The sequence below is a fragment of the Danio rerio genome, chromosome 7 (assembly GCF_049306965.1).
Source record: "Danio rerio strain Tuebingen ecotype United States chromosome 7, GRCz12tu, whole genome shotgun sequence".
In the NCBI taxonomy this organism is placed as follows: domain Eukaryota; kingdom Metazoa; phylum Chordata; class Actinopteri; order Cypriniformes; family Danionidae; genus Danio; species Danio rerio.
Genome location: NC_133182.1, coordinates 37,071,713 through 37,096,949, shown reverse-complemented (window position 1 = coordinate 37,096,949; position 25,237 = coordinate 37,071,713). Strand labels below are relative to the sequence as shown.

The 25,237-nt window shown below is 35.5% G+C and overlaps 1 protein-coding gene across 2 annotated transcripts in view; it reads right to left on the bottom strand.

Moving 5' to 3' along the window:
- The window catches only part of tox3 (TOX high mobility group box family member 3), a 292,726-nt gene that overhangs the window by 71,212 nt on the left and 196,277 nt on the right, over nucleotides 1–25,237 (bottom strand). Inside the window, exon 1 of one of the 2 annotated variants that reach the window (XM_005169018.6) lies at nucleotides 4,732–5,481. The exons of the other annotated variant lie outside the window; for it this stretch is intronic. Within the exon in view, the coding sequence (XP_005169075.1) occupies nucleotides 4,732–4,857 (126 nt within the window). The 5' untranslated portion in view covers nucleotides 4,858–5,481. Of the gene's footprint in view, nucleotides 1–4,731; nucleotides 5,482–25,237 lie in introns of those variants that run through there. 2 annotated transcript variants of the gene reach the window in all.

The window sequence follows — 25,237 nt, the reverse complement described above, 5'->3', positions numbered from 1 at the left end:
TGCATGATCACATAGCCCTCACGGTGCCCCTGATGAACATCTCACAAAAAATGAAACTACACGTCGCAACCACGCATATCGCAAGCTCTGTGATTGGTCGGCTTGGTAGCTGTGACGACTGTGGCTGGTGCTGAGAGCTACGACTCTGTTGGAGTAAGTGTTTACAAGTGTTGAGTCCTGTAAATGAGATCCAGATGAAAAATTTAGTTTTGTATTTACCTTAAAGTTGTTGCATGCCCACTGGTTCCCGCCTCTGAACGAGATAGTTTTAGCGTGGGTACATTAACACCCATGAAGAAACACAACACAGAGGAACATAAAACTGCTGCCAGCTAGCGTTTCGGAAGAGAACTATAAATGCATGCGCAAGGCAGGCGTCATAGGTCACAGCGGAACGCTTGACATAGAAGTATAAACCAGCATTTAGTGTTATTGCCAGGGCAGCACAAACAGATTGCAGAAGTATAAATGCTCTCAACGACAGCGTGTATAATGTACTACTTGACGCAGAAGCATGAGAATGTATCACTTGACGCAGAAGCATTTCTATATGGACAACTTTTGTGCTATGGTCAGCTTGCTCTGTAGCTCATTTTGTACATTGTTGTACTTGCGATGCAGAGCGCTCAAGTTCAAGTCCAGTGGAGCAGGTTCCACAATACAGATTAAAGCAATGTAAAAAAAAATCAAGATAAAACTATGTGGTTGCAGCAGTGCACCCTTCTCTTAAGTTTGCTTTTGAAAACATTATTGGCTGGGTTTAGAAAAGGGTTTAGGTTAGAGATTTACTAAATGATCTTTACAGCAAGCCCCACCTTCTCATAGACATGTACAAGAAAGTGTATCTGAAACGTTTAACAAAATGTACCCTAAGTAATTCATTTTAGTTCTGCAAACAGGGTTCATACATATTTTTACTACTAAAATTCCATGACTTTTCCATGATTTTTCCCAGACTTTCAAGTAAATTTTCATGACCTAATGCTTCATGCAATATCTACAAATGTGTGATAAAAGAAAAACAATGCATGTTCAAATTTATTACAGCATATCGTAAAACACTAAACAATCTATTTTGTTTCAATTTATATTTATATCTATGTAAAATTGATTGAGGGAATGCTTACAACGCAATAATAATGTGAGAGTATTTGATTGGCCAAGGACAGAAAAGTAAATAACCTATATTTAAGTATACAGATATCTGTTTTGCATGACTTTTCCAAATCTTTGTGGGTTTTTCTGTTTTTCCAAAACTTTTGCAGGCCTGGAAAATGCCATGTCAAAATTACATGACTTTTCCAGGTTTTCCATGACCGTATGCGCCATGTGTAAAAATGTAGACAGCACCCTCTAGTGGATTTGTCATCTGAAACATGCAACAAGATATATACACGGAGCAACGTACATTATGATTAGAAAAAATGTAGGCTGAGGCAGATATTATTCAACGAGCCTGGGTTGGATCTAACTAGACTTCTTCTTGTCTGTACATTACCTATGCTTTTCTGTTCAAAATGTGATATCTGAATGTTCATTTTTTCCTCACAAAAACAAATGTTCATGAAGTAATGTTAAACTGAAAACTGACTGTTATGACAGATTATTTAAAGTATTAAGTAAATGCTGATAGTTGACAATCAAAGGAAAGTAAATGTCATTGGAAATTGCAATAACTTAGAAAGTCAAAACAATCTCTGATTGGCTCTATAAACAGTCTGACTAAACCCACACAACTTGTCATTCCCTGCTGGGAGTTTGTATAATGAAAAACCTCAGTGTTGACTATTTGGACCTTTTATGGCTTTGTTTCGTTATGGTTGTATCATTAGCACAACATACATTAAGCCTTTTACATTTAAACAACAAGTGAATTATTGTGCAGAACTGCATTGGTTCTAAAGCAATTTGTTTATGTCGATGTCAAGTTGAGAATGCATACATGCACAAACATTTCCAGGACAACAGGACAAAGAGATTCATCCATCTCTTGCATAACTGAATGATGCTTTTCATGAGAGAGAGAGAGAGTGGGAATAGAGAAAAAATAAAGGGAGTGAATAGAGTTAGGAATGCTGACAACCACCAAACGAAAGACGGACATTCCCTGCCAAAATGTGCTGTCTCATTATCCGTGTAATCGTTATACCATCTCCCAACAGCCTAAATCTTTTCAGTCAAAATCATCAATCAAACATAGTTCCTTTGCATAATAACAAGGCCTTTTTTCTATTAGACTATTAGACATCTGTAACTAATCAGAGTAAATTCAACCATTCACCTAGAATGCAAATTACTTCTACCTGACATTATGTAAATAAGACCACAAGCGCACTAAATTATAAAGCCGGCAGGGTTCGGTCCCTTATGTCTTTGATATACAAGTACTGTTGATCAATACGAAGCACTAAACATAGAACAGAAACAGAAACGCCATTTAAAAATGTCACTCAGAATTCCACTAAACCAAAAATAAAAATCACATTGCATTCTGCAGATGTAGGCACTGGTTTATTTAAGCCATCAGGAACACTTTTCTAGTAAATTTCACTGACTGCTACCACATGTGTTCGCTTCATAAACCCAATGCTCCTGCACAAACCACACTCATTACCCAGAATCCACTGCATACAGTGTGGCTGCAGACACAAATCAAGACCCCCTAAAGCTGCCTCAAGGGTACAGCCTTTTAACAGGTTGCCCTAAAGTTCAGTTTAAGAACTTATGGCCTAAGACACGGATCTGTTCCTGTGCTAAAACGATTCATGTATTGGAACTGTCGATGGGACACACCTCCTGATTTCTGACTGTTTGCAAATTAGCTGCTATCATTGACCTTTACAAAGCCTGTGGTTTCAGTTTCAACATTTTAAAATTATTGCAGTTATCATTTATGTGGTGGTGGTGGTGATGGTGGAACATCTAAACTTGCACTACAAATAAAGATATATAGAGTACACAAATATTAATGCGTTTTAAATTAACATTGATAGTTAAAAGAAGTGAAAACATGAGTTTACCATTTGTTGATTTTGCTGAGACATATGAAACCACATAAATATGTCACTGTAATAAACAAATAAATAAACAAGCTATATTTATAAAGGATTACTTGCCCAGTGCGACAAACAATGTCTGTGCTGTCCACCTCCGACAGGCTCTAATATTAACCATAATGTAATACTTTTAAGAATAATGGCTAAATAGTTATAGCTCAAGTACTTAGAGGACAATATTCAGGGTCTTTGACGTTATTAATCTTAACTTCTAGAAGCCTATTAAAAAGGCATGAAGTTATGTAAAAACTTAACTTAGACGCTTTAGGTTAAGCATCATAAAATTGTGTTTGTTGAAGATACAAACTTGAAAGATCAAAGATCACATCTAAAAAAACCTTTTTTATACAAACTACAGTTTATTGTGACAGCATCTAAATTATTTTGATTTGAAGAAGATAACGTGGGGAAATGTGTTTTTACAACAAGACAGAAATGCAATATGTCTAGTTTGTTACCGTGTTACTTTACTGACAATTCTGACAGTATTTATAAGTAGGGTCAGGATAATGTAGTCTCTGATGACAGAGCTGTGTAAACAAAGTCATGCTCCTCTAACACACAGAACACCTGCCAGTCTTAAACACTTTGACATGATATTTTATAGTTCTCTGAATTAGCCCACTAAACAACAACGTTTGTTGGGAGAGCTAAAACTCTGGAATCACATAACTGTTCCCCCAGGAGCACATAAAAACATTCCTGTCATATCAAGCAGAGACTGTAAGAGAGCACAATTCATGCATTGTCCTGTAACACTGACAGCCTTTTGTCTGAAATTCTTCTTTAACTGCTGAAGGCATGTATCTCTGTTTTATTAGAGTCATTACTAAATTTACAGATATGGAGCTCTGGAAAAGACATACAAAAAGGATTGTTACACGGTTAGGATTGATTCTTAAGAAATCTCTTTAAAAGTGTCTAACAAATACTGACTGAATAAGCAGTGTTTAGGAAAAATAGCTTAGGACTAAGAAACTGAACAGAAAGAGTGAGGAATATGGCAAGCTGGTTATTCCTTAAAATTCAGCAATATTTTTTATTTGTTCCGACTTTTAAATTATTGGTAATCTAATAACAAGTGACTCTTAGTCAGTTCCATAATTGTAAACTGTAAATGCATTTCAGTTATTACTAGTAAGATTAGTATTATGAGAACAATAACAGTTTAATGTGTTTCATATGTAGTGGTAAAATAGGAATAGAAGGTAAAGAGCACATGGTCGACATAAATTAGTAATTACTAAATGAAAATCAACGATTGCTTCTATTATCAAGTAGCAAAGTAGTACAAGTATGTTGTGAAACAGTGGTTACTAGTGAGTTGCAATTGTATTTAAAAACTATTTAAAAATAATTACTAGTAACACAATATAATCTCATGTCGTAAATGTAACAACGGCTTGCCACAAGTGAGCGTGTTTTTGGCAGTAGCTCTTCCACCTGCTCCGAATGACGGACCTTTACGAAGTAAAATCACTGAAAACATCACGACCCTTTAATCAAACCTCTCCAAACTTATTGTATCTAACTTTAACTTGTTCAGGACAAGTGCGTAGGACCGAAAAAGACAGCATAGTTCGCCGCTTCAAATCTACTGAACCAAACAGAGAATCAACTTTGCGCTCTTAGTTTGGAAACAGCAGCTCAGGGGTTCAAACACCGTGTCTCTCACCTTGTTGTAGTTGTAGTATCCCAGACAGTGGGAAAAATCCAGGTTCTGTGGATCCCCAGGAATAGAATTCCCTCCGGCTGACGGATAAAATACATCCATGTTTCCTCTCGGCGAAGCGCTGCTCATATGAAAAGGGCGCAATTTTTCTCTTACTTGTCCTTCAACAATCCAGGCGCGGGGAATGAGAGGGACGCGGAGAACAACACGGGTTTTTTTGCAGCTCAAGTGAGGCAGCGAAAAGGTAAAGGGGGTGTTTTAAGGAGTTTTAGTAATCCTCTTCTATGAGCAGAGATCGCTGGCCATAGTTTTGGGATGTTAAAGAAAGGTTGGCGATGTTCAAACTGCTCCTGCGCTGTGAGATCCAAGCATGCTTGGAGAAGAGCAACACAAAGAAAAGCCGGCAAACAGCAACTCCGCTACAATGTTCTCCGTTCAGATACACGCTCGCAGACTCAGTTGCTAGATGGTTTAAACACAATGCTGTTCCCGCTCTCAGTGTTTCAAAGACGTCTCCATCAATCCACACTTTACGTTTCAAATTAAGCGCTGGCAGTCAGTTAGACACTTTAACCTTTCAAAGATTGGCTAATTAAATGAAATTAAACCCTCCAGACACGTGGATAATGCTGTCCGATGGCACCGTTAGTCCAAGAAACTTGGGAAGCGATGTTTACATATTCATTACAGCGCTCGAGGGACTCGGAGCAGCCAATGGTCTTGTGTTTACTTCAGCCAACATCAAGCTGTGATGGAGGAGTATGGGAGAGAGTGGGGCTCATTGCGACCACTCCCAGAGCACCCATCGCCACTCCCCTATCAGCCATAGAAAGAAACCCCCGCGTTCCTCCATGAAATGACAACATATAACTAGTTCCAATAATTAACTAATTACCACTAAGCTATTTTTTTTTTTGCATCAACTTTTTTTATTTTTCTCAGTTTCCCCCTCCTGGAAAATAAATAAATAAACCAAATCAAATTTAGGGCTCTTGTATTGTGAAATAAATAGAATTTTTATCCTGTGACATATTAGTAGTTGTTACACTACAATATAACCTTGTAAGTTTCAGAACTCAAAACTTCCCCCCAAAAATGTTTTTAATAAAATAAAATCATTGAAGGGAATGCTTGTTTCCATTTGCTTTTGGAGGAACACTTTTATCTGCAGTTAGGATTTTCTTGACATTGTTATTAAATGTTTTATCCATAATAGAAAGGCCCTTAATAGCAAGCTCTGGAAGAGAGCCAGATGCATGGTTATATATGTTTGTGGTTTTAATAAGGTAAGTAGATTTGGAGAGATACAATGAACAATTTGTCTGTATTCAAAGTAATTTTTACACCAAAAGTGTTAATAAATCCACTGTAATTATATAAATTCCCTACATTATTTAATAAGTCTGTAACAAAAAATTCTCATTTTATAACCTTTTACAAATCCCTTTTGAACATCATTCCAAAATATGGGTGCGGGGGGAAGTTATGCTTATAAATCAGTTTCCATGCGTTCAAGTCTTGTTTATGAAAATTGCTGTTCATGACATCTTAATAGGAATTTTAGAACACTTAAAATCATAAGTTAGTAAAAAGTGGAGGCCACCTCATTTTTCAAAGATAAAATTAGGGATAGAAAACTATAAGGAATTGAGACACCAACATGGTGCGGGTAAAGATTAACTTCATTACTCAGCCCTGGGAATAAGTAAGTAAGTGTAACAAAAGACAAGAACAAGATCATTGCCTACTTTTACACTGCTGCCTAGTGACACTATTTACCATCCCCACTGAGGTGTTACGCAAAGCAGAAATTGCATAAATGCTTACTAAACTGTATATGTGCCATGTAGTACGTCCTAATTCACAGTATACTAAACAACAACAACAGCAATTTCTCGGATGACCTACTGTACTACTTCTGATGAGATACTGCATCCAATGAGTAAATCATGCGACTAACGCAGGTCATGTGATAATTGCAATGGAAGAACACCATAGAATCTACTCTACTAATCATAATAAAAGTTCAAATTCAAATTCAGTGCGCTGATTCTAAGTCAAATTCTGCTGAACACAAAACAAGTGATTCTAAAGAATTTTGAAAACCTGCAGGAACAAATAGGAAAAATAACCAGGAAGTCAATAGCTGCTGCTTTTCTAGAATGTTTATATCCTCCTTTGTGTCCAACAGAAAAAAAGAAACTCAAATAGGTTTGAAAAATTTGGAGGACGAGTAAATGATAGGAGATTTTTTTTGGTGGTGATGTCCCCTTTACTCAACAAACCCCACATACCCCATGCAAGTTTGTACACCTACATAGTTTGCTGTTTTAATAGATGGGATTTGTGAATGGTAACAAAATGACTACCATTACCTAAAGATGACCTGTTTTTGTTTTGTTCTAATATAAATGACACACCAGTCATCCCTCAAATGGCAGTTCTAAAGCAATATGTTTTCTCAAAAATGTATGGTTTAATTATTAAAAAATGAGGACTATACCACAAACTAGTTTACTTCATAAATCTAACAATCATTGTAATCATTAACCTGGATAGCATTTTTCAGTTTTAATAACCACAAAACTATTAAAATTCATGATTTACATAAAACCAGAACAAAATATATAAGCCTCTTGACCTTATTTTACTCATAACAGAAAACCACTACTCTAAAAACCCATATGAGATTCCCAAGGGAACTTATGGTGAATTAGCCTTCTGAGCTGGCCTATAAATTGACGTCACGACTGCACAGCTTTATTGGTATTCATTTTTTTTCTATTTGTTTAAAGTAGTTTTTATGACGGTCTTCATTTCCATTAGCTCATCTTCATTCTTAGCGCAGCCTCCAAAACTCAACATCTCAGAATGTCTTGTAAATCCCAGCATAACAGGACATTAAACACTAACAAGTCTCCTCCTCTTCTCATCTTGCTCAAAAACACATTAAATATACATGCTGGGAACCCGAAATCCTCTGCCCAGTTTCGAGCTCAACCAGAAACATGAAATCGCACTTTGATTCTAAAGCAAGTAGTTTAAATAACCCAAAATGTATTATGAACAAGAACATCAACACTAGGACAACGCTAGATTTTTAAAATAAACACAATTCTGTTGTATTAACAAAAATACAAAAAAAAAAATGAATTATGAAATAAAAACAAAGCATAAATGAGCAAAAGTAAAGATACCAATTTTTCCCAGTTAAATTCAGCAGAATTCAAAAGGGGCAGAGAGAACTGAATTTCCTGGCCACAATATTTGCATCTGAATAGGCAGCTTTCTTTTCAGCTCTTCTCGTGATCTTTTTATGGGTAAGCAATGCTTTAAGAAAAAAGTAATTAGTAGTGTCACTCCTGCCAATTTCAAGGCAAATGAGGAGCAACTGGAAATACAGAGAAAGTCACACAAATTTGCACATGTAAAAGTTTCCAGTTTTGTTCAAGCAACTGACAAGCATTTTCAATTATGACCAGCAGGGGCTACAGAACACAAACACACCAAAGGCATTTTAAAATGAATTTTTCAGTTAGAACAGTAATTTGAAAAGGAAGTGGGATATATTAACAGTACACATGTAAATGCAGATGTTCCTGTAGCCAAATCAGAGGGTGGTGGGGGGCTGGGTTTCAGAGGTCCAGAATCTGTCCCATACATGCTTGTTTGTCCTATTTCGACTGCTATGCCACAATAAATTGTGAAAATAATCCATCAAAAAGACTTTAAGACCAGGCGGAATCCTGTTGGCTGAGAATTTATGACCGAATTTAGCACTGACTGCATTTTTAATCATGACCACCAGGGTCTACATATATGTAAACAATATATATAAACACACCAAAAGCGTTTAATTATTATATTTTTAGCTAGAACAGTAATTTGAAGATGAATTGGCATATAGTAACACTGTAAACACACGTTCCTGTAGCCAAATCGAACATGTTTTAATAAAGCAACTGATTTGCATTTCCAATTATGACCACCAGGGTCTACAGACTTCAAAAGCATTTTTAAATTATTTTTTTCAGTCGGAACAGTGATCTGAAGACTTGTTTAACCTCATCTTTCTCATGTCATTACATTTGCAGTGTGGAAGCATCTACAGAGGGTTTTAATTCAATGACAAAACATTTCTTGATGGTTGGGAAAAAAATTCATTTGTCCTTTTTTGACTGCTATGCCATAATAAATTGTGAAAATAACCCATCAAAAAAGGCTTTAAGACCATGCGGAATCCTGTTGGCTCTCGGCACAGAATTTGGGACACCGAATTTAGCACATGACTTTCCGTTCTGAAGTCACGTCATGCCAAATTTGGCATCTCAAATTCTGACAAAGAAAAGTTGAATGTTCTGAGCAGTTTGCAGTTTGCCTAATAAATGACAAAATTCTACAGTTTTTCTTTAAAACTTGAACAGATTCCTTTATATATGTTTTCTAATGACTTATGATGTAATAAATTGGCATTTTAAAAACACAGATTGTTGTCATATTCCTTTATTCTAAATCTTTAGGAAATGGTTTTGGTACATTAAAAAGTCTGGTTATGACGACCCCCCAACAAGCTAATCCAGCAAAATATAGTGCTTAAAATGTCGCTATGCATTATTGCATTAAATGCATTATTTTAGCCTCATAATGAAATAAAAAATGAATGGAACATCTGCAAAAAGATCCACTTTTTGAGAAAAAAAAGAACCACCCCTTTCACCAGGCTGGCTAAAGCCCTGTGTTTTGTTTAACTGACTAGCATTTTCAATTATGACCATCTGGGTTTACATATACTGTATATAAACATAATATAAACACACCAAAGGCATTTGATTATAATTTTTTTGTTAGAACAGTAATTCATGTTGTGACATATATTAACAGTACACATGTAAATACACATGATCCTGTTGGCAAATCAAACTTGTTTTGATAAAGCAAATGATTGACAGAGTGTCACGGTGGCGCAATGGGTCGCACAATTGCCTCACAGCAAGATCATTGCTGGTTCGAGGCCTGGCTGGGTTAGATGGCATTTCTCTATGGAGTTTGTATGTTCTTCCTGTGTTGGCGTGGATTTTCTCCAGGTGCTCCAGTTTCCCCCACAGTCCAAAGACATGCGGTATAGGTGAATTGAAAAAGCTACATTTTGCCATAGTGTGCATGCAAGAGTGTATGGGTGTTTCCCAGTGTTGGATTGCGGCTGGAAGGGCATCTGCTGCGTAAAACATATGCTGGATAAGTTGGCGGTTCATTCCACTGTGGTGACCCCAGATTAATAAAGAGATTAAGCCAACAAAATGAATGAATGAATGAATGAATAGGCTGAAAAAAATGAATGAATGAATAAGCTGAAAAAATGAATGAATGAATGAATAGGCTGAAAAATGAATTAATGAAAGAGTGAATGAATTAATAAATAAGCTGAAAAATGAATGAATGAATGAATAAGCTGAAAAAGGAATTAATGAAAGAATGAATGAATTAATGAATAAGCTGAAAAATGAATGAATGAATGAATGAATGAATAAATGAATGAATGAATTAATAAGCTCAAAAAATGAATGAATGAATGAATAAGCTGAAAAAATTAATGAATGAAATAATTTGCATTTCCTATTATGACCACCTGGGCTACAGACTACAAAAGCATTTTTAGATTATTTTTTTTTTAGTCAGAACAGTGATCTGAACACTTGTTTAACTTCATTTCTCATGTCATTAGTCTTTCAGTGTAAAATTTAGTGTAAAATTAAAGCATCTACAAATGGTTTTAGGTCAATGACAGAAAACATTTCTTGATGGTTACAAATAATTCTAAGGTTTTGTGAATGCAACCAATTTATAATAGAGAATTTTGTCATGTGTTTGCTGTCAAAACAAAAATCCCTTTGTTATCTATTTATTGCATTTTTCAGGCAGCCGAGAAGTCCCTTGTTTCCTTGAAAACGCCATGCATGTATAGTGCATTTTGGTCTGGGATGAGTTCTGTAATCCCATGGGCCTGAATCAGAGAGCTATAGATGAAAGTAACTTCACCAGAAAAACAGAGGCTCAGCTGGAAGGTAAGTGGCAATCATGATTGCATTTGCATTCGCAGTGTTTCCTTTGAAAATGTTCACTCCCGTTCAATGCATAATCCTATATTACACAACAACAGCAGCCAAATATTTAATTAAGATGCGTTTTCATTTTAAAAAAATGATCTACAAGGCTTCCACAAAAGGAAATGCATGCACTATATGGGCATTATATGCATAACATTCCTTCTTTCTCCCCCTCAGACAGACACTCATACAATAAACATGCACGAACAGACAGACAAACACACAGGCGCGCATGTTATCTACACACATACATAGAAACGATCAGATAAGGAGGGTGTTCCACATTCCACGTTGCTGTTATTACGTTTGATACGTGGGGTGATGAATACGCCCGATCTGATGTGCGAAGAAGCATCTTTGATTCTCTGTTATTATTTATTTGTGTGCGTAATGCTGTTTGCCCATGTGGCAGGAGGGAAACTGAATTAATTTCCTCTCTGTGGGTTTGGTGTCAGCGTCTGAGCACAGATGAATTATGCTGCACTCACACTTCATGTCATTTCCTCTACACCCGGCAACATTGTCACCATTTGGTAACCTGAAAACAAATTATCCCACTCTGGCACAAGTTCAAATTCAATTATAGCAGCCCATAGTAATTATGCGGAGGTATAAAAGAATAATAAATGCAAAATAATTAATTAACCTAATAATCTTTATTTATGCGCCCCTCATATTAAGCCTGTGATCTCTCTATTGTGGCAGCATGCTCTAAATTAGACCCAACAGCTGCGGATGTAGAAAAAGAGGCATCAGTGGCATCAATAATATTCATATCTCTATTCTCCCGCGCTTATTAAAAAAACAAGGACAAATTTTTCACATAATGCACAGCTTTTAGCCACATTTTTAAATAGGTTACAATAATATATATTGTTAAAGTGACACCTATTACGTTCCTCTTTCACAATAGATATTAGCTAGTATTTTGCCTGATTGATCTTATATCATATTATTTAGCATTTGTTAAGTTTGAGTTTTTTCACCCAGAGCTCCAGATTATTCTCTGCTATGAACCTAAAGACGAGCGCCTTCCGCTCTGACTTTGGCAAACTGACAAATCAGCTTTGCTCCATTGTGTATAGAACACATACTCAAGATTCAGCAACAGTTCTACTATATATATATATATATATATATATATATATATATATATATAGCAAAAATCGTGCATGGAGTAATATGCAGCGGCAATATTCTCAGGCTATTGGGTCTGTGCGATTGGCTTCATTGTCAGACACTGAGGTCTTTGATCTTTCCTCCTTTTTGATGCAGTAAAGGTGAACTGTCACGGAATAAAGTGTTCGGCTTGTCTCACATGCCCGAAAGAGTCTGAAACATTTTCTGTCATCAGTACTATCCTTGTTCAGTGCTGTAATCTTGAAATACATGCATTTGTACATATTTAAACTTGCATTACACTTCCTAAAGTAATATGAAGAAATGCATTTACAAAACATTTAAATTAATTTACTGCAATTTTCTGAAAGAAACTAAAACATCATTAAAATGTAGATAAATTATATCACTGTAATATATTGTTGTATTCGTGCAGACAATGGGTAACATTTTCGAATGCAGCTTTATTTAGGCAAAGGATGGTCATACAGACAATGGTCAACAGGCGTACACAGCATCAACAGGGGTATTTCAAAACATAATCCAGTAAACAGACAGGGCAGGCAGCAAACAATCAAATATCCAAAACATAACAGATAGAGACAGGGACAGAGGCTGTTTGTCAATTCGAAGAACAGAGTTTTTTGTTGAGAGTGGTCTTGCCAAGTTACCTCAGAAGAATTAACTCAGAAGACCATGTGAGCACAGAAGGAATTTTGGACTTTGCCGGTTGATGATGACATTACATGTACAGTAGGGTTGGCTAACGTAAAACTGACGTTTCGACACAGTGTCGAGATCCCGAAGCGAAAGTGTTTCGAAACACTGCACCAAAACATGATTCGAAACACCCAGATCATGTGACTAAGGTGATTTGAAACACCAGGTCACATGACTAAAGTATTTAAAAAAAAAACAGCAGCCTCATGTATCAACGCTGCGTATGCACAAAAACTTTGCGTACACAAGATTTCACGCTCACGTTTGGATGTACTAAGGATGAAGTTAGTCTACACCAACTTCATGTCTGGCATATGTGTATTTCTTGTGTGTGTTTGTTGTAAATTCCATTAGCAACTCGTAGAGGAAATTATGTTAAATTGCATACTACAAAGTATCGCACCAACACATGTGAAAAACATGGATCAATTAGCACAATACATATATATATATATATATATATATATATATATATATATATATATATATATATATATATATATATATATAACCAATTATGTGATTTAGAACATATAAAAGCATTAGTAAATGTATACAACCCTTAGTCTATGGCAATGGCGGTGTTGGCCTTATTAGAGGACATTGATAATGGTCGAATCCGAAGGCTCCAAGGTGGCAGAATGCACGATGGGTAGTTTTTGGTGAGTTATGTATTTAAAGATATTATTCCAGCTAAGGTTTTTTTACCTGCATATCAGGAGACCGTGTTATCCATTAAGGACATGGCCGTTAACCCCGCTCAACATCCCACAAACTGACCAAGAGCGCAGATACAATGATGCCCATTCTCACATTCGGTCAGTTGTAGAGCGGGCGATTGGACAGCTGAAATGCCGGTGGCGCTACCTTGATCAGAGCGGAGGGGGGCTGCTATCCCGCCCTAACAAAGTGTTTCTCTAATACATCTGTGTCTCCCACAGACACGGATACTACTCCAGACAGTAAAGTGTTGTCCACAATTGAGGCAACTCTCTCCTCAAAGGGTGTTAGTTCAGCATGCCCTATTCCCCCGCCTGTTTGGTCCACACTTTAATGGTCCGCTGATGTTCTCCTCTTAACCTGCACCTTTACATCGGACCACTTCTTTTTTAATTCATTCACAGTGCTATGTTCAGACCCCTCTGCGTTAACCGTGCCAGCTAAACTCTCCCACTCTATTTTTTTTTCTTTTGTTATTAATTCCGGTAAACAAACTTGAAAATAACACAGTTTTTCTCTGGTCTACCTCTGATAGGAGCACATCCAATTCACATTCTGTAAAGCTTCTCTTCTTGCTTGTCATTACCATATATATACGGGGAAGGAGGCAGGGAGGGGTTTTGTGCTCGTGCACGTGTGCTCAGATTCACATTAATTCAGATGTACAAAGAGAATATGCGTGGGATTCCGCGTACGCAGTGTTTCATACATCTGATTTTTTTTACTGCATACGCATATTTACAGCTTTGTCCGTATGCAATGTTTTAGTATTAATTCAATGCAAGCCTTTGTACATGAGGCCCCACGTCACGTGACTAAATCGATTCAAAGCATCGGTCACTTCAGAAGTGTTTCGAGACCTGGCGAATCTCAGAAAGAGTCAGAAAAAAACATAGTCTCATGTAGCCTTGTGGACTATGTAGTACTGCAAATGGCCCGGGTTCGAATCCCAACTTGTACAAATACTCTAAAATTATGACTTGATGTACTGTAACTGAACTTTTATGACCAAAACAAGATATATTTACGCACAAAGTTTTTGTCAGAACAATGCTAAAACATAACACGTTACAAGAACAGAGCATTTAAAAATATCATCTACTGTAGCTGCATCACCCTGGATTCAAACCCATTATCTCTGCATGCTAGTCAGGAACTCTCACTGCTTCACTAAATTACTTAAAACCTCAAGTCAATGTGGGGTTTAATATCTCAATTTTGCTAAAGCTGTTCTAGAGCAATACATAGAAAAATGACCACTAGGTGTCACTGTAGAGACAAGTTTCGAAACGTTTCAAAGCTTCGACACAATTGTTTTGATTGTTTCAGTGTTTCATGAAGCCTCACTTTTCCCACCACTAGTTACATGAGATCACAAGGAAGCAAGATTACCTAAGAACGCGTATTAAGAAACAGACAGAGACAGGGACTGCAGAATAACACATTTATAACAGTGATACAAGACTGAGCAATGGTGAGTGTTTGCTTTATAATGTGTGTGTAATCAGAGTCAATGATCTGCAGCTGTGCATGTGTGCCAGTGTCTAGATTGATATCAGCTGTAAGCGGTTGATTAGCACAATCCATGATGGGATGTGTTGTCCGGGTGAATGGCTGGTGAAGTGTACATATAGCTGAAGTGCCATCTAGTGAGTCTGATGTGTGCTCCAGCTAATAGTCATGACACAGTATAACCGTGAGTCTTATATATTTTCTATTATTAGTGTAGTTATTAATGCTAATATGCCAACATACATGCGATTGTACATATTTGGACAAATAAAATACTTCCAAAAGACAGCACGGTGGCTCAGTGGGTAGCATTGTGACCTCACAGCAAGAAGGTCACTGGTTAAAGTTACTGCTTGGGCCAGTTGGCATTTTGTTTGCATGTTCTCCCAGTGTTCGCGTGGGTTTCCTCTGGGTGCTCCAGTTTACCCCACAGTCCAAAAACATGCAGTATAAGTGAAATGGATGTACTAAAATAGCCATAAACTATGAGTGTGTTTGTGAATGAGAGAGTGTGTGAGTGTTTCCCAGTACTGGGTTGCGGCTGGAAGGGCATCTGCTACATGAAACATATGCCAGAATAGTTGGCGGTTCAATCTGCTGTGGAAAATGAATGAATGAATGAATGAATACTTCCAGATTTGACAAATCTACAGAACATTTACATTGTATTTACAAATGTTCAAAAACTTCAGAAATTGTATTGGATGAATCCACTGAAGGCAAGTTTACGAACCCAAAAGTTACATTTCAGCTTAGTTTGCACCAATTCTGTGTTTAATCGCTCTATGTTGCCATAATATCTTAGGCTACAAGGCTAACCTGCTCCGGGCCAGGTTATGTTCCAGTTTAAAAATCACAAGCCGAGATTCAACCACTCAACTATGAACAAAGACACATCTCTGATGCAATAGTCACTCCTCCCATTTATCTTGCGCCAAATTAAAGCTCAGTATTTATACACTAAATTAAAGACAAAATAATTGAGTACTTACAATTACTATACCTGTAATCCATTAGACATGAGCAATCAATAAATTATATATATATATATATATATATATATATATATATATATATATATATATATATATATATATATATATATATATATATATACTTGCTAAAAATATTACATACAGTATGAGTTTAGATTTCTGAGTCTCTGTACACTACATAAACTTTAAATCTCCTCCATCTACACTATCAAAGCAAGCTGTTTTCTTTTAGTTATCCTCATTCATGTACTGCCCTTTTCATCTTGCTGTAAATGTTTATAAATTCATCATATTTTTAAACCCCTTATTTTTGCCAGTGAATTGCGCTCACTCTCTAAAAGGGGTCTGGATGCAGACCGGGTGCCGTTGCAAGCTTAGCTGTGTGCAATTACCTCATCCCTAACCTTACCCCTCACTGTGACGTCACTAGCTTCACTGAGTGCATTGTGTCTGACATTACATGTCGGCTTGCATATGCAAGTCTGCATCCAGATACTATTAGACTCTCTCGCAATATTTCAATTGCAGTATCTTGATGTTTTAAGGCCTGTGATTGACTGTTTGCTACTGATGTCCTGCCTTTATGTCCATTAGCTTATAAACATAGCTCAAAGTTTGCGTTAACAGAAAAAGTTGATAATCAGCATCATGGTACAGCAAAGCCTGATTGCACTAGTTTGAATTTGTCAACTCATAACTAAGCCTGAGTTTGTTCAGCCACCATCACAGTACTAAGCTAGAAAGGGAACACAGGAAACGCAGTGGCTATATATACCAAATACTGGGGATAACATGATATAAAACAACAAATGGGAACTAGACACATGATTAAGACCACCAATAAGGAACAAAACACATGACTTAAAGCAATGAGAACACACAAGAGCACATGGTGGGAAACAAGGCAGGAAACAGGATTACAAGACTACAAAATAAGACACAACAGGACACGCCAAACACAAGACCATGTTACATGCATTTGCTATCATTAGTGAAGTCATTAGTCATCGGTGTAATCTTAAAATACATGCATACCTTCATGTTCAAACAAGCAAACTCTATCTAAATATAATAATAAAGAAAGAAAATAAATCTGCAGAACATTTACAATGCCTTTACTATCTCCCTATCAATATAAATAAATCATATCGCTGTTTCATATAACCAAAGGCAGGGGCTTTAATATTTAAACTGTTTATTTTATGAGGGCACACCACAGAATTGAGCACAAATCTACAAAGGTAACTGAATGCTAAATTATGCACCTCATATGTCACTGAGATCCTTGATGTGCTCGGGTGGAGCTGATATTTGGAGAGTTTGTATTTCTAAGCTGATGTATCTGAATTTTAATAGGCTGTTATAATAACAACATGAGACTACATTGGATCAGAGGAGGATAAATTTACTCTGCCCTTTACAAATGATGTTTTCACGAGATTTGATTCTCCAGCAAGCCTCTCCCCCTCCCCACACCACGGCTGATACTGCAGTATGCAGTGTGGATATGCTGCCTTTGCATTTTACATAGAAGCCTCAGGGGGCATCGCCTCTATTACAGCATTCAGTAATGATGAGAGAGATAAAAGATAAAAGTGCTTTCTTTTTCTCACTACCTCGCTTTCCTAATCTGTCTTTTTCTCTCATCCTCTTTCTATGTCATTACAGTTGTATTGTTGTATTTGCACTGTTAAAATGGAGGCAATCATTTGCTGTAATGTTGTAATCTGTGCCGGGATATGATTGTGATTCATTAGAGAGACTTTGTGTGGACTGAGGAATTACTTACTATTAAAAAGGAGTCTACAATAGACATCTAAACATAGATGTCTTGGCTAATACAAGGTTTCGGCTCATGGTGAAAATCTAACAGACATCTAACAACAGTCCTAAAATAGACTAGTCGTTAAATACAATCAAATAAAGACTGATTAGACAGACTTCACATGTGATGGTGAATAGTCTATTTTGGGACTATTGTTAGATGTTTATTAGATTTAACTGACAGTCTGAATTTATACAGCCAAGACGTCTGTTTGGACATCTATCACATATCTTTTCACAAAATTGCCAGGTGGTATTACAATGTGAAAAACTAATCACACCAGACATGGCACACACAAATAAATCTTGTTATTCATGCATTTGACCATTTTTGGTTAACTGGTTTCATTCGCATGTCAAATGCACTTCACAATATGTGGATTCATGTCATGATCAGGGCTTCTGTCTGTCCAGTTACTCTAGCTTCGCTGCTAAATGGCTAACATGGATTTTATTGAGAGAACAGCTGAGTGCTATGTGCTTTAGGAAGGCTGAAAAACAGCACAGATTCGTTTGGCGCCGTGTCTGAGTGCACTAGATCCTTTCAGAGGTGCACCTAGCTCTGTGAGTTTATCAAATCAAACGCGAAAAACACTCAACTCGCACCACTTTATTCACGCAAATCACGTCATTTGCATAAAGCACGCCACAGGATGTCTACACAGCAAAATATGGGGACCCAAAACAACTCTATGGGTGTTAATTTCAACACTTTGAAAGTGTCTCATGGGGTCCACTCAAAACAGACTTAAATCAACACTTTCAAAAGGGTTGGCACATTGACACTGAAGTAAGGGTTAATTTTAACTCAGGGCAGAGTTAAAAATGTAACTATATTTAACACCACCTGGTGTAATATATTGTTATTTTATTCAACTCTCTTGAGTGTAAATATGGTAAAAAGGTCAAATAGACTGTAAATTACAAAATAAAAAACATTTTATTTGAAAACATTCACAACTTCAACAATTCATTCAATTTTTAAAATGCAACAATGTCAAATATGCTTTAAATGTTTTATTAGTACAGACAGTATCAACAAAATATGATGTCCAAACTTGATGTTTCATCAGAGCAATTTGAAAGTTCAATATATCGTCCCTCATAGTTTTCTTCTGAACTCATAGTTTTCTTCTGAAATTACATTTTAAACAACTTGGCGTGCAAATCTTTCACTTCTGGTGTTTCCTTGGTCCTCCATATCAAACACAGCAGTTTAAATGAAGGTATAAATGCTGTAAACTTGTGTGAAAACAAACTGGAGCTAGGAAATCTCATCAAGCATGTCCTGTGAAAGATGTGCTTCCCAGCCACAGGATGACCTTTTTATCCATGACGATGTACAGTAGTAGCTGCTGATCGCTCGTCTGGTGGTTCCTGATGCACGGATATACTGTAGGGTGATTCTCATCTAAGAACTCTTCAAGACTCCAGCATGACTAAGAAAAATGTTTGAAAACAAATTGCAATCAAATTCTATGATATATTTAAAAGAACATTTAAATTAAATAAAACATTCAAGAAATCTAAACTCACCTTTTGAAAATCTTCATGATGATCCACAACTTGACTCTCCCAGCTGGTTGAGGTGACAGGATATGGAAAAGTAGAAAAAACACACACATCACTGTTGGATCTCCAAAAACAATTAGGTTAACCACTATGACTAGAACTGGAAAAACAGGCAGCTGTCTGTCCAGAATCCTGAATTTAACACAACACTTGGAGCAAAATTTAGAAGAGCTTAAAATCTTTTATATCATTTAGTGATGCTGACGTCCCCAAAATATTGGCCACAGTGTAAAAAATATTTATAAACTTACAGTTTTCTGTAAGCGTGTGTGTGTGTGTGTGTGCACTTGCGCACCTATCTAAGAGGGGACCATGTCGTGGTTACACACCCACCAAGAGGGGACCTGGAGCCAAGAGGGGACCTTTTTTCAGGTCCCCTCTTGGTCATGCCTTAAAACATGCTAAAATCAAGTGAAAAGACCTTTGGTAATGTTTTTTTAATTTTGACCATGAGGGGACCTAAGTGTGTGTGTGTGTGTAAAGTCATTCTCAGCAGCGTCTCTGTAGGCTGGGGGGAGGTACTGCGGGCTGTTTCACACACGTCATTCACACACACTTCTCTATTGTCTGTGAATGGCTGATGGCCCTGAGAGACTCTGTTAGAGATTTAACACTTCTAAAGTCTTTTAGTCTAGAGTCTTTTAAACTTCTAAACTCCTCTAAAGTCTTCAAATATAACTTTACTCATTTAGGACATCTAAGATTAAAGTGAAGCAAAATAATATCAGTTATTTCCATTATTATTTCACTCTAGTGCTAAATACTGTAGGACAATTACTATATACATTTAAAAAGCTTAATAAAGCAGCAGCTTTTATTGGTTTATTAAATAAAATATGTGGTTTACAGAAATTGGACCTTGTGTGAAGAAATGTGAGCTTAGAGTAGACAAAGAAAAGTGAATTAGTTAGTATGAGCCCTGGTCCCCTGTTGGATATGAGCAATGCCAGTTTTATTTCCAATTTGCCAAGAACTGCAAAGATTCTGATGCTCAAGAATCAATCATTTTATTTCTATTGAAAGTTTTTTTTCAATTAGTTTTAAAGGTTTTGTTGTGAAGTGAGGAATTAAATTGTTTATTGTAATTTTAGTGGTTACATTAATTGTATTTAGTCATATTTATTATTTTGGTGTACAATAATGAAAAATTTAGTTATTTATAATTGATCAGTCTTTTTTGACTGTGTTGTGTAGTGTATGTAGGTATGGATGAATATATAAATGCCTTGCTTAACTTTCAAAATAAAATTACTTGATTATTTTAACTGTTTACTGTTAGTTTTAATACGTTTTTTTATATAAGTTTGTATAATTATATACAATTAAAAGTAATTTTACAATGTTTTTTTGATGTCAATAACTGGTGTATAATAAAATAATTATCAACACTGTTGTTTCAGAGATATTCAACAAGTGAAATATTAGTAAATATAAAGTCATCTGAACATGTGTTGCTCCATACTATCTAAGCTAGGCTGGTTAAGAACGATGTTTCATTTATTCGTCATTTCTCAGCATCACAAACACAACATAAAGATTTTGAAGCTCAAAACTCAATATTTGTTTTACTGCTGAATACTGTTTTTTTTTTTCAAGGGTTTCAAAGGTTTTGTTGTGAAGTGAGGAACTAAATTACCCAGTTGTGTGTAGTGTCAGAATAATTGCTTTTTTTAACATTTATTCAAGGAATAGGAATGAAATCTGATTTATTTACAATTTATCCATCACTGTAAAATGCTGGGTTCCACACAACAGAGTTGTGTTGGGAAAACATGAAGGAATTAAGTCAACTTATTAGTCCCCATCTCTAGGATGTTTCAAAACACCTAAATATATACACTGCCCAATTTAAATGAGCACACACACATTTGATCTATTTCTCAGTGAATGTTACTGCATTTTTACTAAAACACACACCAAGTGGGGACCTGAAGCTCTGAGCGGCGTTTACCTATCCAACAGGGGACCTTAGCTGGAACACTGAATTTTTAATCATAATCTAACTTTATTTAATGTTAAACTTTAGGACAAACTTTGGCCACACTAATATATTTTTTGTTTAAAAACACGTTATTTGTTTCGGCCTTCTTTCCACACTGAGATGGCATTTTTAGAAAATGAAAAATGGATATTTATCATTTATTTATGAAAAATATGACAACGGCATTTTCGTGTTGCAGTGTGGACTGTGGAAACTGCTTTCATAATAAAGCTGCCAATGAACATCATCAAAAACATCTGCTTTAGATTAATGTCAGTTTGGTCATGCAATACATGAAGAAACAGAACAAACTGACAAAAACTCAATCCAGAACTTTGGCCACATCTCTAAGATGTTTCAGAACACCTAAATATATACACTGCCCAACTTAAATGAGCACACACACATTTGATCTATTTCTCAGTGAATGTTACTGCATTTTTACTAAAACACACACCAAGTGGGGACCTGAAGCTCTGAGCGGCGTTTACCTATCCAACAGGGGACCTTTTGAAACTTTTAACTTTAATTAACTTTATTTACATGATAACATTTGAAGATTTAAACCTTTACTTATTATTAAATATTCTGAAAGAAACATTAAATGGTAAATAAATAATAGTTTTTTTTTTGATCGGGTTTCAGAGGTTTTGTTGTGAAGTGAGAAACTAAATTACCCAACTGTGTTCAGTTTCATTTTAGTGGTTAATGTCAAAATAATTAATTTTTTATATTTATTCGAAGTATAAGAATAAAGTCTGAGTTATTTACAATTTATCACGATTGACTGATGTATGTAGTATTTTCTTTTTCTTTTCTTTTTTTAAAGAAAAATACATGATTTTGTTTCTAATTACTGGTAAGCTGGTATGTTTTTTATTCTTTTAAGTATTTTTACAGTGTATGTTTTAAGGCAATTGCTGTTTTTTAAATAATTATCAACACTGTTGTTTCAGAGATATTCAACAAGTGAAATATTAGTAAATATAAAGTCATCTGAACATGTGTTGCTCCATACTATCTAAGCTAGGCTGGTTAAGAACGATGTTTCATTTATTCGTCATTTCTCAGCATCACAAACACAACATAAAGATTTTGAAGCTCAAAACTCAATATTTGTTTTACTGCTGAATACTGTTTTTTTTCAAGGGTTTCAAAGGTTTTGTTGTGAAGTGAGGAACTAAATTACCCAGTTGTGTGTAGTGTCAGAATATTTGCATTTTTTAACATTTATTCAAGGAATAGGAATGAAATCTGATTTATTTACAATTTATCCATCACTGTAAAATGCTGGGTTCCACACAACAGAGTTGTGTTGGGAAAACATGAAGGAATTAAGTCAACTTATTAGTCCACATCTCTAGGATGTTTCAAAACACCTAAATATATACACTGCCCAATTTAAATGAGCACACACACATTTGATCTATTTCTCAGTGAATGTTACTGCATTTTTACTAAAACACACACCAAGTGGGGACCTGAAGCTCTGAGCGGCGTTTACCTATCCAACAGGGGACCTTAGCTGGAACACTGAATTTTTAATCATAATCTAACTTTATTTAATGTTAAACTTTAGGACAAACTTTGGCCACACTAATATATTTTTTGTTTAAAAACACGTTATTTGTTTCGGCCTTCTTTCCACACTGAGATGGCATTTTTAGGAAATGAAAAATGGATATTTATCATTTATTTATGAAAAATATGACAACGGCATTTTCGTGTTGCAGTGTGGACTGTGGAAACTGCTTTCATAATAAAGCTGCCAATGAACATCATCAAAAACATCTGCTTTAGATTAATGTCAGTTTGGTCATGCAATACATGAAGAAACAGAACAAACTGACAAAAACTCAATCCAGAACTTTGGCCACATCTCTAAGATGTTTCAGAACACCTAAATATATACACTGCCCAACTTAAATGAGCACACACACATTTGATCTATTTCTCAGTGAATGTTACTGCATTTTTACTAAAACACACACCAAGTGGGGACCTGAAGCTCTGAGCGGCGTTTACCTATCCAACAGGGGACCTTTTGAAACTTTTAACTTTAATTAACTTTATTTAAATGATAACATTTGAAGATTTAAACCTTTACTTATTATTAAATATTCTGAAAGAAACATTAAATGCTAAATAAATAATAGTTTTTTTTTTTTTTGATCGGGTTTCAGAGGTTTTGTTGTGAAGTGAGAAACTAAATTACCCAACTGTGTTCAGTTTCATTTTAGTGGTTAATGTCAAAATAATTAATTTTTTATATTTATTCGAAGTATAAGAATAAAGTCTGAGTTATTTACAATTTATCACGATTGACTGATGTATGTAGTATTTTCTTTTTCTTTTCTTTTTTTAAAGAAAAATACATGATTTTGTTTCTAATTACTGGTAAGCTGGTATGTTTTTTATTCTTTTAAGTATTTTTACAGTGTATGTTTTAAGGCAATTGCTGTTTTTTAAATAATTATCAACACTGTTGTTTCAGAGATATTCAACAAGTGAAATATTAGTAAATATAAAGTCATCTGAACATGTGTTGCTCCATACTATCTAAGCTAGGCTGGTTAAGAACGATGTTTCATTTATTCGTCATTTCTCAGCATCACAAACACAACATAAAGATTTTGAAGCTCAAAACTCAATATTTGTTTTACTGCTGAATACTGTTTTTTTTCAAGGGTTTCAAAGGTTTTGTTGTGAAGTGAGGAACTAAATTACCCAGTTGTGTGTAGTGTCAGAATATTTGCATTTTTTAACATTTATTCAAGGAATAGGAATGAAATCTGATTTATTTACAATTTATCCATCACTGTAAAATGCTGGGTTCCACACAACAGAGTTGTGTTGGGAAAACATGAAGGAATTAAGTCAACTTATTAGTCCACATCTCTAGGATGTTTCAAAACACCTAAATATATACACTGCCCAATTTAAATGAGCACACACACATTTGATCTATTTCTCAGTGAATGTTACTGCATTTTTACTAAAACACACACCAAGTGGGGACCTGAAGCTCTGAGCGGCGTTTACCTATCCAACAGGGGACCTTAGCTGGAACACTGAATTTTTAATCATAATCTAACTTTATTTAATGTTAAACTTTAGGACAAACTTTGGCCACACTAATATATTTTTTGTTTAAAAACACGTTATTTGTTTCGGCCTTCTTTCCACACTGAGATGGCATTTTTAGGAAATGAAAAATGGATATTTATCATTTATTTATGAAAAATATGACAACGGCATTTTCGTGTTGCAGTGTGGACTGTGGAAACTGCTTTCATAATAAAGCTGCCAATGAACATCATCAAAAACATCTGCTTTAGATTAATGTCAGTTTGGTCATGCAATACATGAAGAAACAGAACAAACTGACAAAAACTCAATCCAGAACTTTGGCCACATCTCTAAGATGTTTCAGAACACCTAAATATATACACTGCCCAACTTAAATGAGCACACACACATTTGATCTATTTCTCAGTGAATGTTACTGCATTTTTACTAAAACACACACCAAGTGGGGACCTGAAGCTCTGAGCGGCGTTTACCTATCCAACAGGGGACCTTTTGAAACTTTTAACTTTAATTAACTTTATTTAAATGATAACATTTGAAGATTTAAACCTTTACTTATTATTAAATATTCTGAAAGAAACATTAAATGCTAAATAAATAATAGTTTTTTTTTTTTTTGATCGGGTTTCAGAGGTTTTGTTGTGAAGTGAGAAACTAAATTACCCAACTGTGTTCAGTTTCATTTTAGTGGTTAATGTCAAAATAATTAATTTTTTATATTTATTCGAAGTATAAGAATAAAGTCTGAGTTATTTACAATTTATCACGATTGACTGATGTATGTAGTATTTTCTTTTTCTTTTCTTTTTTTAAAGAAAAATACATGATTTTGTTTCTAATTACTGGTAAGCTGGTATGTTTTTTATTCTTTT